Genomic DNA, 12,690 nt, shown 5'->3' with positions numbered 1-12,690 from the left:
TTCGCCCCGCCCGCCGCATGCGCGCAGCGGGCCCGCACTAGGCCGCGCTCCGCCCGCCGCCGCCGCCGCCGGGCCGCGCTCCGCTCTCCGGGCGCCGCCGCCCCCGCCCGCCGCCGCGATGATGATGATGGCGCTGAGCAAGACCTTCGGGCAGAAGCCCGTCAAGTTCCAGCTGGAGGAGGACGGCGAGTTCTACATGATCGGCTCCGAGGTGCGGCCCGGGCGGGAGCCGGGCCCGGGCCGGGCCGGGGAACGCGGGGCTGGGCTGGGCCGGGCCGGGGGATGGCGGGAGGCTGCGCTCAGGGCGGGCGAGGGGCGGAGGAGAACCCTGGCGTGGGGGGAGCGGCCCTCCGGCCCCGCGGGTCCCCTGTGCCCCGGTGGGCGCTGCCCGAGGGCCTCGGCCGCGCTGGGGGGCGGGAGGGACCAGTGCTGCCATAAGGGCGGCCCCGGCATCCGCACGGGTTCTTGGGGAGTGGATCCTCCCTGATCGCAGACTGAGGCCCCGCTCCCGATCACCGAGAATTTCTGTACACATTTGTTTAGGGGTTCGGATTATTTTGCATACTGCGAGGCAACGAATCGCACACCTGGGCCTTAAGGCTCAGGAACAGCACCAAAATCAGGCAGTGCAGCTCCTTCTGCCTGGTGTACAGCCTGGTCAGCAAACACCGGCGGGCAGAGTTTCAGCAGCCCAGAGTCTGTGCTGGCACTGTGCTGTCCCGTGCTGGGAGGGCGTTGAGCCTCCCTGACAAAGAGCCTTATTCAAACAAGAAACACTGGCCCTTTAGCACCAGGGAAACAGCTGAAAACAGGAAAAAATGTTATAGCCCCCAGCTTGATGCAGAAAAAGGACTATTGGCTAGGTTTAACTGCCAGCTCTGTAGGTTGAGCGGGGACCAAACACCCCTTGCTCTCTCATGTGAAATGTAGAGTTTGAAAGCAAACTGTACCTGCATTTAGGTGAGCTGTGAGATTGCCATACCAGGTACATGGAGAAGGAAAAAGGTTGCCTTTTTTATCTACCATTAATTTCTGTCTGTTGATGAACACTGTAGAGTGAAACATATAGCTAAATCTAAGATAAAAAAAAAAGTCTTCTCAAACAAGGAATAAAAACCTTGTTATGTGACAGTCTTCCAGTGTCCTGGCAGTCAAAAAGTTTGATTTCAGAGTCTAGAAATCGTTTTGTTGGTCAGCAAGGCCTGCTGTGGCTTTCAGCACAGGTGAGGATCTTATGGCAGGAGGAACAGAACTGCTTTACAGATGGTAAGTAAATCTGAAAGAGGACTATTGGCAGCAATCACATTTTTAATGTTCAAAGGGTTTAAAACAAAATACAAGTCTCTGGGCATTTGCTGTAGTCAAATAATGTCTAGATGACGGGGAGGTTCAAAATAAAAATAATGTGTCAGAGAGCTGGGTATCTGGTTTAGTTTAATTCCAACTGAGCCTTGCACATTGATTTGGAAACTGAAGTAAAGAAGGGGTAGGTTGTTCAAAAATACATACAAATGAATGGAGTGTTTTCCTATTAAATTTCCTATTATCAGTGGATGGGAGTTTTTTTGGATCTAGTGAAGTAAAATAGCACCAGTGAAATAACTGCTGATAAAAATTTTGTCTTCTGTATTGCCAGAAAAATCGCGGTGCTATTTGATGCCAAACACAGCACAGAAACCCAACAAAAACACCCAATTGAGAGGTCCTTCTTATCTCTAAAAAGAGCTGAATTTCTTCCAGCTTCTGCTAAAACTCTCCAAAATGGAATAAAGGCCACATGTGCACCTCTCTCCTGGCAGGTGGGGAACTACTTGCGCATGTTTCGGGGCTCCCTGTACAAGAGGTACCCCTCGCTCTGGAGGCGCCTGGCCACTGTGGAAGAAAGGAAGAAGATTGTGGCCTCTTCACATGGTGAGAAGATGAGTAAACATTCCCAGTAATGTTTATTGACCGTTTTTGTGTTGAAAAACTCTTCCTGGTGCTTCAGAAGCTTGTGCACCTTGAGGGCTGTGTGAATCACTTGAGATTGCCCCAGTGATGGAGTGCCCTGCAATGGTGGCTCTGGTGGCTCCTGGCTCAGCCTGGCACCAAATAGCACCTGATCAAAAACGTTCTGAAATGGAAACATCCATCATGGCTACATTCATCACAAAGCAAAAGCCACAGCTCCAAATCAATACAATATTTCAGAAGAGATTTTTTGTAGGCTAAGAGAGATGTCTTTATCTCTCTCATCAAATAGGCAGGAGTGTTGCAAGGATGCCCCTTTGTTGCAAGGATGCACACATTGAAGATGTGCATCTTTGCTTAACTTTGCTTCTTGCAGGGACTGGATGTTTGTGCCTGCCAGAATTTGTGGTTGCTACTGATGTGACTGCTACAGGGAGAATATTGGTACTGTTTTTGTTGGGGGACTAATAGCAAGCAGTTAAATTTCTTAGTGATATGACTCCTTGTATGTTCTGCAGACTAAAGCATAATAAAAAGAATGGTTTACCCTGGGCTTATGTCTCTTTCCTCCAAATATCCTGCTGACCTCTTGCTTTCTTTTTTCCCCCAACAGAAAACCAGCGGTCTCACAGTCCCCGAAGATGTAAGTCTCATCTGTGTGTTATTCTTAGCTGTGCTAGAGGAAGGATGTCCACTGTGACCTTTGGTGCTATTGCAATAATATTAATGTCTTATCCTCTTCCTCTGATCTCTGTCTGTGGTCACCCTAATTGTGCCTCCCAGCCCCATGGCTAACTCTCCTCTCAGAACATTAGCAGAACTTTCCAATGCAGATGGTCTCTGTCATTCAGCAAGAGCTGTCCTGAGCTCTCTCCCCCTTTCCCAAGTCTTTAACAGCTTTTCTATCAATCCTTGCATCACCATTTCTGACCTTTAAGTCCACTGAGCCTTGATTGTTTTCTGGGCCTTGTAAATGTCTACAAGAAGATGAAGCCCAAAGGACACTTGTATCTCTGTGCTGGTCCCTCCTGCAGTGACAGGGTTTGTCACTATGTAGCCTGTTAATGCTACAGTGCTCTGTAGCTCTTTTCCCTGTTAATTATTGCCATCTTTCCTGGTAATAGATCATGGCTACACAACATTAGCCACTAGCGTGACGCTGCTAAAGGCCTCTGAAGTGGAAGAGATCTTGGATGGCAATGATGAGAAGTACAAGGCAGTGTCTATCAGCACAGAACCTCCTACCTACCTCAGGTAAGCAGTGTTGGTGAGGCCAGGCTCAGAACAGAGCTGCCTGGAAGGTGTCAGCTGGGGCAGGAAGCACGGGGAGTTCCATAAGCCCAGGCTGTTGTGCAGGGCTTGTTTGCCAGTCTGCATTCAGTATTTGCAATGCTGGGCAAATGGGGATCTCCAGAGTGTAAGGATTGGGTTACTGCCCACATAAAACAGGAAGAAAAATCTAAGTGTTTGTTGATACAACTTCTTTTGCAATTACTGCATTCCATCTGTAACAGATGTTTTACAGAATGCTCTCTGCACATACTGCCTTTTGGAGACCTTGCATTTCTCAGCAGTCCTTTTGTAAAGTATAGACAGAAAATCCAAATATGAATCTAGTATTTATAAAGGTGCACCTGGATTCATATCTGATGGATATTTGTGAGCTGGAGGATGGCCTTCTGAGAGGCTGCTGTGGAACATTCCTGGTGGAACAGTAATGTTGATGGTCCCAGAAGAAAATAGCAGGAGCTCGTAATAGCACTTAAAGTTAAAAATGACACCATTCCTTAAGCAGCAGCAGTGGTGCTGAGGGCCTGCAGGTTAACATCCAGTCTCCTTCAGAGAACAGAAGGCAAAGAGGAACAACCAGTGGGTGCCAACCCTGCCCAACAGCTCTCATCACCTGGACGCCGTGCCGTGCTCAACAACCATCAACAGGAACCGCATGGGCAGGGATAAGAAGAGAACATTCCCTCTGTGGTAAGACAGCTTCCTGCTTCTGCAAAGTGGGAATAGCTACCAAGATGACATGCTGCCAGGGTAGTACTGATGAGTTCATGTAATGTTGTGATTCATCCCCAGCTGACAAAAGACCTACAGGTCATTAGCTTGGATGTTCTTAGTTAAATTGTGTGTCCTGAGGCTCTGTGTTACAATAGCCATCCATGGCTCAGACTGGAGACTTTCCCTTTGTCAGGAAAATGGTTCATTCTTTTCCTGATGAGTTCCTTCCATTTCCTGCTGATTTGCTGAGCAGTTGTCATTTGAGAAGCCTGCAGACCCTCTTTGTGAAGGACAGGCTGCTTCTCACTGACATGTACCAGTAACTTTGATCTAGTTTGTTTTGTGGAAAGTGCTGCTGAAGCTCATGACTAACATTTTTTCCATTATAAAACTTAAAGCAACCAAGATAAATCTAACCCTAGAAAATGTGCTTGTTTTATTTGCAGGAGTGTGTTATGATAGATGTAATAAAAGGTGATAAACTGGTATTAGTTGCCACAGCCCTGTAAGCTTGCCTTGAGGAGTCTGTCTATAAACCAATGAGGGAGTTGGAGTGTGGGGATTGCTTCCAACGAATGTTGCCTTCCCTCTATGGATGCCAGATGTGTCATGTGCTCGTTGTATATACTGTGTTGCTGCTCTCCACTTTAGCTTTGATGACCATGACCCAGCAGTGATCCATGAGAATGCATCCCAGCCAGAGGTTCTGGTTCCAATCAGGCTCGATATGGAAATTGATGGGCAGAAACTCCGAGATGCATTTACGTGGAACATGAATGGTACGTAGCAAGGAGAGTTTGCTGAGGCTGGAGAGATAAAGCTGTGTCCATCACCAAATGCCCTTGCCCCATACAGACAAAGCTTTAAAGCTCTCCCACTCTGGACAGTATTCAGTGCTTGCATCTCTTAGCAAATGCTCTGCTACTTCCATGGGTTGCAGGCATTCCTGGACACATGTAGTCTGAAGAGTTTAACTGGCAGATTTTCCTGAGCCAGTTCATCAGCTCAGTAGTCTGAGAGTGCTCTGTTAGCTGAGGTTAATGGCTGTGGCTTCTGTGGCCACACTGTCTGGATACCATGGAGCAGGTAAAGAAGGCTGGAAGTCCCTGTATCAGTGTGTCTGCTACAAAACACCCTGTTGCTTTTAAAAGGTAATGCATTTGGGATTCCCTTTGTCCCCTCCCCCTGTGGGATTTTGTGTGTTCTGTAAGTAGTAGACATTAATTTCTAAGGAAGTTTACAGTGTTCATTCTTGTTCTGTAACAGAAAAACTGATGACCCCAGAAATGTTCTCGGAGATTCTTTGTGATGACCTGGATTTGAATCCTCTGACCTTTGTCCCTGCTATTGCATCTGCCATCCGACAGCAGATCGAGTCCTACCCGACTGACAGCATCCTGGAGGATCAGTCAGACCAACGAGTTATTATTAAGGTAACACAGGAAGGCAGCAGAATGAGAGCTGAACCATTTGGGTTTCCAGTTATGGTATAGGGGACTAAGAGTACAAAAGCTTCTCTCAGAGCAAGGGAGCTTTTCATTCCAGTCCTCCAACCAGATTCCCCTTTGTCCTTTGTATTGGGAACAGAACTAAGGTGATAGATGATTAAACACCCATGTGCCCAGCCTCTGAGATGGTAAAATAGTTTAGTTAAAGCATCGCCATCTTCCTTTGGAAGAACTTGGTGAGCAATGCTGAGTTGTCTTCATGCTACTGAAATGAAGACTTCAGTTAAGGAACTCTGCAGATGAACTAGGAGGAGTTACTGCTCTGTTCTCTTCAGCCTCTGCCTCGTCAGTTCAATCACCTTGGACAAACCTTTGTGAAAGTGGAAACAAATAACCTGTGTCTTCCCTTCTCTCCAGCTGAACATCCATGTAGGAAACATCTCCCTCGTAGACCAGTTTGAGTGGGACATGTCAGAGAAAGAGAACTCACCAGAGAAGTTTGCCTTGAAGCTGTGCTCAGAGCTTGGCCTGGGTGGGGAGTTTGTCACAACTATTGCCTACAGCATCCGGGGACAGCTGAGCTGGCACCAGAAGACCTATGCCTTCAGGTACTGGACTGCCACCTCCTTGTCTGGCTCTGGGGGTCTTTGTACTTCATGGGCATTTGTGTCAATGCATCTGAAAACAGCTGACCTGATGAGGAAGGTTTTGTTTGAAATTAGTCCTTATGGCTTGCACCCATTCTGTCCATCTTAACAATTTTATGTGGTTGTGCCTAAATATCTTTTCCTGATGGGTCTAATATATTTCAGGACTAAATATTGATGAAATGTCAGCTTCTGTTGACAAAATTAATTAACAGGGATAGTCTCTCTTCTAATGTGAGGTCATGATGAGCCCCAGACACATTTTTTGTTTTGTTGGCTTTGCCTAACTTGAGCCATCCACTGTTTCAAGCTTTGGTTGTTTGAACTTGGACTGATGAAAACTGTACCTCTCTACCCAGACTGATGGCAGAGGTGGGTTGATCACAGGCCCTTCTCACAGCTGGAATGCAGCCTTGTCAGGTTTCATTAGTCAGCCTTGTAATTTGTCTCCTAAATGGCTTCCAGTTGTGCTGTGCAGCTTTCTGTGGTGAGTTCCTGCACTGATGTTATCCACAGCACAGTGCTGAGTCTGCAGGTCTAACAGTCCTTTAATGTACACTCTGAGGTTTGGTGACCTCGGGTCATGGTGACAATCAAGGAAGTTTAAGAGTTTAGCAGATGCTGTATTTGCAGAGGAGGGAATGGTACTGTTGACATCAGTTTTGTAGGGGTCAATTCAAGGAAGCAGCGCAGGGAAATGTCCTCAGCCCTGTCCTACCTCAGGCAGAGGACAGGGAGTAGCTGGAGTGGGAGTAAGCAAAGAGGAGCTGGAGACTGTGGGGAAGCTGGCTGCTGCCATGAGCTCTGCTCCTTCTTCCTGCTGCATCCAAAGGGTTCCTGTCTGGTCAGCTTTCTATGAGAAATACACCCTGATCTGCTCTGGCCTAGTTGCTCTTGCACTGGTCTCACTCTGCTTCCTCTAGGTATAGTTTTTATCCTGCCAGTCTTTCACAGCAGCTGCCTGGGAATCTAAAGTGATTCCCAGAGTGATTTATATTAGAAAATGGAAAGGGACCCTTTAGCACATGTGAATTTAACTCTGAATTAAATTGTTAGAGTGTGTGTCCATCCCGCTGATGTCCCTTGGAAGGTGGGAGGTGCCTTCTACCTTTCCCTCCACAGCCTTGGACTGATACTTACAGTTTTGGCTTAGGACTACATCCAACAACAGAGCAGTGGGGTGGGGATCCCTGAGAATTGATGGGAACTTGCAGGGTGGTAGGTGAGAACCTGACACATTTTGTGCTGCAGCACTGTCTGCATTGTGAAGTGTCTGTCCCTCCTGCCTCTGCTTCTCCATGTACTGCAGATATCCAAGAAAGTAATCTGTGTATGTGTTGGTTCTTGGGATTGGGGTTCATTTCTCCCTTTGCTTCTGCTCAGTCTCTGGAACTTGCAGCAAGTGAGGTTTTAGTCAGTGCTGCCCAGGCTCATGTTAATGCCAGCTTCACAACATTGTCTCTAAATACATATGTTGGGCCATGGTACCAAAAGGTGCTTCCTCTTAGGGGCAGTTCAGACAGGCAGATTTCAGGCCTTCTTCACACTGTGGCAGTATTGCAAGAGGGAGAAGAAAAAGCTAAAAAAGGAACCCCACCAGAACAAAGTACATAGACATGAGCTGTTCAGAGAGAAAAAACCACCTAATTGAAACCTCGTTTATTTTTGTCATAGTACAAACATGTCCTCCTCTTCCCTTTTTTCTTCTAGCAAAGGAGTACTTTTGAAACCTCACAGTGATTAATAATATTTGGGTTCTGTGGTTGGTTAGTTCCTGAATTTCCAAACCACAGGAGTGGTGGTTGCTCCAAAATCATTCCATTGATGTAAGGAAAGGGTCTGCTTTAGATGTATCAAAAGAACTTTAATATCTCAAGGGATTGGGGATTTTGAGAAGTCATGTGCCTCTTAATCATCTAAGGGAGAGGTGAAACTGTCTTTTAGTTGATGAAAGCCAGGGCACTTTTTTCAGCTGGGCTGTTCTGTGCAAAACAAGGAGAGCCTGCAGTGCAGTGGCAGGGCCGGACTGGAGGCACACAGGTGGCTGCTGCCTGTGGGATTTTCAGGGGCAGTGTGGGCTGTGATGTTCTCTCCTGTGTGCTGAGTGTTTCTGGTGGCAGCACACAACACCTCACAGCCAGTTTTGCCTTTGAGACCTGAGTGATGGCACAGGTTCTCCCACACACCAACCCTTGTGCCTGAGGAGTCACCTTTCCAAAAGATGATGTCTCCCTGCTTCACTGGTGTGCCCCTGACACTGCCTGAGGCCAGGAGCCTGAGCAGAGGAAGTGCCCTGCTCTTCTGGGATCCCTGCAGCTGACAGTGCCTTTCAGCCATTCCTGGCAGCAGCACTTTCCTCCTCAACAGGAAAAACAATGGAGGAGGAGCTGTCTTAGTCTAGAGGTTGGGAGATGAGGAAGGATTTTTCAGTTTCTCTCTGATTCTTTGCTAAAGAAATGTGGTATCTGAGTTGCCTTGCAGTTAGGTTGTGCATGAGTCCAGCTTTCCATCTCCTGTTTAATTCAGTGAATGCTCAGTGTTAGGCATAGTGAGGCAGAGATCATGCTATCACTAACAAAACCCCAGTTAAGATCTAATTTTGCCTGGAATGTGTGGCATTCTAGGACTAAGATGAAATTCCTGGGTTTAAGTGTTGTTTAGTGGATGGCAGCAGTACTGGAAGTAGATTTGATTAAAGCTTCCTCCCTGGATCAGATACCAAAAGGCCTGGATTAATTTTTCATGGTAGAATTACTTTGAAGACTTGTTATTTTAGATTATTAGCTTTGATGCAGATGTTGTGTGTTCCCATGATGATTAGCATTTGAGTTCTTTCCTGAGGGAGTGAGAGGGCTGAAATCCTGTGTAGGGGTGCACGTCCCTGGGGAGGGGGCAGGATGTGTGTGCACACCTGTCCCAGGGCTCCTCTCACACACACACTTCTGCAGCTCAGGCTGAGGCACTTTTGAGAATTCAAAGCAAACATTTACATTCCAAGGCTCCTCTATATTTATGCTGGGCTTCCGGCTCCACTGTCAATATTTGGGAAGCTACTCTTGGTCAGTTCCTGTTGACTTTTACTGAAAAGCAGCTAGTGAAGCAGTAAATATTTTGTGCATGTGATAATACAGCTGGTCAGGGCAGAGGAATCTCTGAGGAACAGATCTTGTGATTTGGGGCACAGCCTGGTGTTTCATTGCTTGTTAGCCACAGCAGGTCCTAGAAGACTGCTCTTTCCAGTGTCAGGCTTGCAAGAAAGGCAGATTTTTGCCAGGGAGGAGCTGTCAGGGGTGTGCTAGGCAAACCACAGCTAGGAAGTGAGAGCTGCAGCACAGCCAGGCTGGACAGGGAGTCCTGGGAACAGTCCCAGCTCCTGGGCTGTGCTGGGAGAAGCACTCCCAGGACTGATGGACTGGGAGGAGCTGTGCCTTTTGGGGTTGTCACATCCCTGCCAGCCAGTGTGGGAAAGAATTGCAGGTCCAGCACAAATCCCTCTCCAGTGCTGGCTGGAGATGGGTGTAGCTGCTTTCCCAGGAACTTCAGGCTCCACAAGGGTGTAACCAGGAGCCTGTGGTGAACTTCAGAGAACCAAACTGTACTAAGCAGAGCAAAGAAGGAATGCTGAAGCCTGAGACACTGTCAGTGATGCTGTGCTGTCCCTGTGCTTGTCCCTGGGCTGGTACCCAGGGGGGAGCTCTGTGCCCACTGATGGGTGTTGCTTTGTTGCCCTGTGCCCTGCCCTGCAGCGAGAACCCTCTGCCCACTGTGGAGATCGCAATTCGCAACACGGGCGACGCTGACCAGTGGTGCCCTCTCCTGGAAACCCTCACAGACGCTGAGATGGAGAAGAAGATCAGAGACCAGGACAGAAACACAAGGTACTGCCACTGCTTTGGACACTTCCCTTGGCCTGTCCCTTGGACAGGAGCTCCAAGCTTTGATGTTTGTTTTTCCCTACTAAAGCTAACTGGCAGGATGTCAGCCTTGCTCACAACAGAAGCTTTAGCTTCAGAGCATTCAGCTGTCACCACAAACACTGAAATGTCTGCTCTACCATCTCCTGCTTGCAGAAAGTTTCCCTTTTTTCAACCCATTTTTTTCTTGGGCTCTTTGCTTGTCCAGGGGAGTTGGTTGTATAGGAAGGCATGAATCAAACATATTGGGATTTCATGCACTGTCATGTTCCCGAGAATCCTGTCACAAAGCTTCCTTTTATGTAGTGTAAAGTTCATTTTGATGTAGCAATGGGCAAGCTCCCAGCTCTAGCCTGAGTGATGCCCACCTGTTTGCCAGCACGGGGAGCACTGTGTGGTTCCAGGAGAAGCTCTGCCCACCAGAGACCTGCAAAGTGATGTTTGACAAGCAGTTGAGAGCTTGCACCTACTTGATGAACTTCTTCCTGGCAGATATGAAGGAATGGCTTGTATCTCTCCAAAAGATACATTGTGGAAACAGTAAATATACTGTCTCAGCTCTTTCTCAGGATGTTTTTTTAACTGCTGATTAACAGTAGCACAGTCATTTTGTGTATCAGCTGGGGCTGACTGAAGAGTTTACAGTAGCAGTCAGTTCAATCCAAGTTAATAAGAAAAAGTGCCCTAGCAGCTGTTAGTGAAAATAGTGTCCTTGCCTTATCACCAGGGGCACTCTCAGGTGACTGGGGAGTTCTGTGCAGGAATAAACCTGTCTGCAAAGCTGTGCAGCCTCCCCAGAAGCACTGGTTTTGGTCAGACTCCCCTGTCTGTAACATGCACTTACTGTACCTCTCTCTCTCCCTCAGGCGCATGAGACGTTTGGCCAATACTGCTCCAGCCTGGTAACCCTCCTGTTGTGACACTGGTGCTCTTCCTACAGACTTTATCCCTATTCCTCTCCCCAGATGGATCTAGAATTGGCAGGGGTCTTTCTGTCTCTGAAGGGGACACACATTCCACTTGCCACGAGTTCCCAGTACTGCTGACTTCTGCCCCCCCCTCCACCCCAGTGCCACATCCCAAGGGCGCTGAGTGAGCAGCGTGACCCAGCTGGGACCTGTGGCAGGTGCTGGAGCCCTTCTATACCTGTGTGTGGACAGTGGAAAGATTCTTTTGTATAGGTGCAATGTGCACTCCTAGGACAACTTTTTAAATAAAAGGAATGCATACAACGTAGGCTGAGTTCAGTCAGTTTGCATGAACAGTGAATGTCACCATGTTTTGTGCTGTTCTGGTAACTGAGAGTGCCAGGGCCTAATATTAATGCTTTTGGGTACTGTGCTGAACACTCACAGGCATTCACTTTTCTTGGGTGCTTTAATTCAACAGGTGCAACAGCACAAAACCTTTTGGTGCAGGGGAAAGTGAGGAGGAGATTTAGAACTAGAAGCAGCAAACAATTCTCTAAGGATTGATCTGTTACCAGACTTGGCACAGTCTGTAATGACCTCAGGGGGGTTCAGCTGGTTTACTCAACAAGGTAAAACAGTTTAACTGAAATGACAGATTTGAGAGTCATTATGTCAGATGTCAGCTGGTGTGTGGTCAGCCCTGGTTTTTGTGAAGACTGCATCTGGAAACAGCACAGGCTCTGCACTGGTACAGCAGGTAAAGCCTCCAGTCACTGAGACTGACGCTTCTCTGCAGCCAGTGCCTTTGCTGTGGTCACTGTCAGCACAAACACTGCCAGCTGCACTGCACAGAGCACTCAAAGCAAAGTGGGTGTTATGAATGCCCTTAGCACTGCAGTGTCAGGATTTTGCAAGCCAAGAAACAACCTGTCTTTCTCTAGGGAGTTTAAAACCAAAATCCATTGAAGTGAGATTTAAAAGAAAAATCCAAGCTTGCTTACAAACTAATTAGAATCTATCTTGCTGTTGAGGTACCCCATCTCTTTGATAGAGTTCCTACCATTCACTGCCAGAACTGATGAGTCTTGCAAGCAAGGCAGATTTTGCTGGCAGCCTGACAGTTATTTTCAGCTCTTTATGATAAAGCCATAGGTTTTATGATCCTTGCTGATCCAACCACCCTGCTAGCACAGTCAAAGAACATTTTCTGGTCTTAATTTATCATATTTAGACTTGAGTAATAACAGAGACAGTTCTGATTCCTGGGTGGGAGGGAACTTTTTCCAGATGTTAGTCTGCAGAAACTGAAAACTTGCAATTTAGTAATAATATTATTCAGTCTTATCCTAGGCTCCTGTGCCAGAGTGGTACTCCATGCATGACTTCATATTAGAGAGGTTGAAAGGTTATTTGAGCAAGGAAGACAAACCCTGGCTGGGATTGCTGCTGCATCTTAGCCTCCCATGTAAAACATGTTTTGGCTCATGGACATAAAAACTCTGAGCCTTCTTGAGAACATTTGAGCCTTCCTTTGTTATATGACTGGGGACTTCTGCCAGCAGCCTCTTCAGGGAATTTGACTAAAATAAGTGTGAAACTGCTGTAAATTAGCATCTGGGCTGCAGTTTTTTTAATTGCTTAGTGAAGTTAGTGATTACTAATCCCCAAGTTCACAATGAGGTGCAGGCACACAAGGACTGCAGCACCTCTCTGCTTCTCAAGGCCAGAGAGGTTGTACAAATTGTTCCTCAAAGCAGCAGGGACACAGCAGGACAGTCAAGGACCAAGTCCAGAAAGATGGGAACTTCAGCCAGCT

At 47.4% G+C, this 12,690-nt stretch overlaps 1 protein-coding gene across 1 annotated transcript; it reads left to right on the top strand.

Annotated features, from left to right (window-relative positions):
* The first annotated feature begins 13 nt into the window (after positions 1-13).
* Positions 14-11,199, top strand: SMARCB1 (SWI/SNF related BAF chromatin remodeling complex subunit B1). The gene is made up of 10 exons (XM_054645883.2): positions 14-211; positions 1,800-1,911; positions 2,564-2,593; positions 3,075-3,204; positions 3,793-3,930; positions 4,606-4,733; positions 5,221-5,387; positions 5,820-6,010; positions 9,796-9,927; positions 10,830-11,199. Exons 1-10 carry the CDS (start codon positions 119-121, stop codon positions 10,867-10,869), a joined length of 1,161 nt encoding a protein of 386 aa, XP_054501858.1. The 5' UTR covers positions 14-118; the 3' UTR covers positions 10,870-11,199.
* Positions 11,200-12,690: the final 1,491 nt, after the last annotated feature.

The sequence above is a fragment of the Agelaius phoeniceus genome, chromosome 18 (assembly GCF_051311805.1).
Source record: "Agelaius phoeniceus isolate bAgePho1 chromosome 18, bAgePho1.hap1, whole genome shotgun sequence".
Lineage (NCBI taxonomy): Eukaryota > Metazoa > Chordata > Aves > Passeriformes > Icteridae > Agelaius > Agelaius phoeniceus.
The sequence above is the reverse complement of the archived record's forward strand: the minus strand, read 5'-3'. Positions and strand labels throughout refer to the sequence as shown.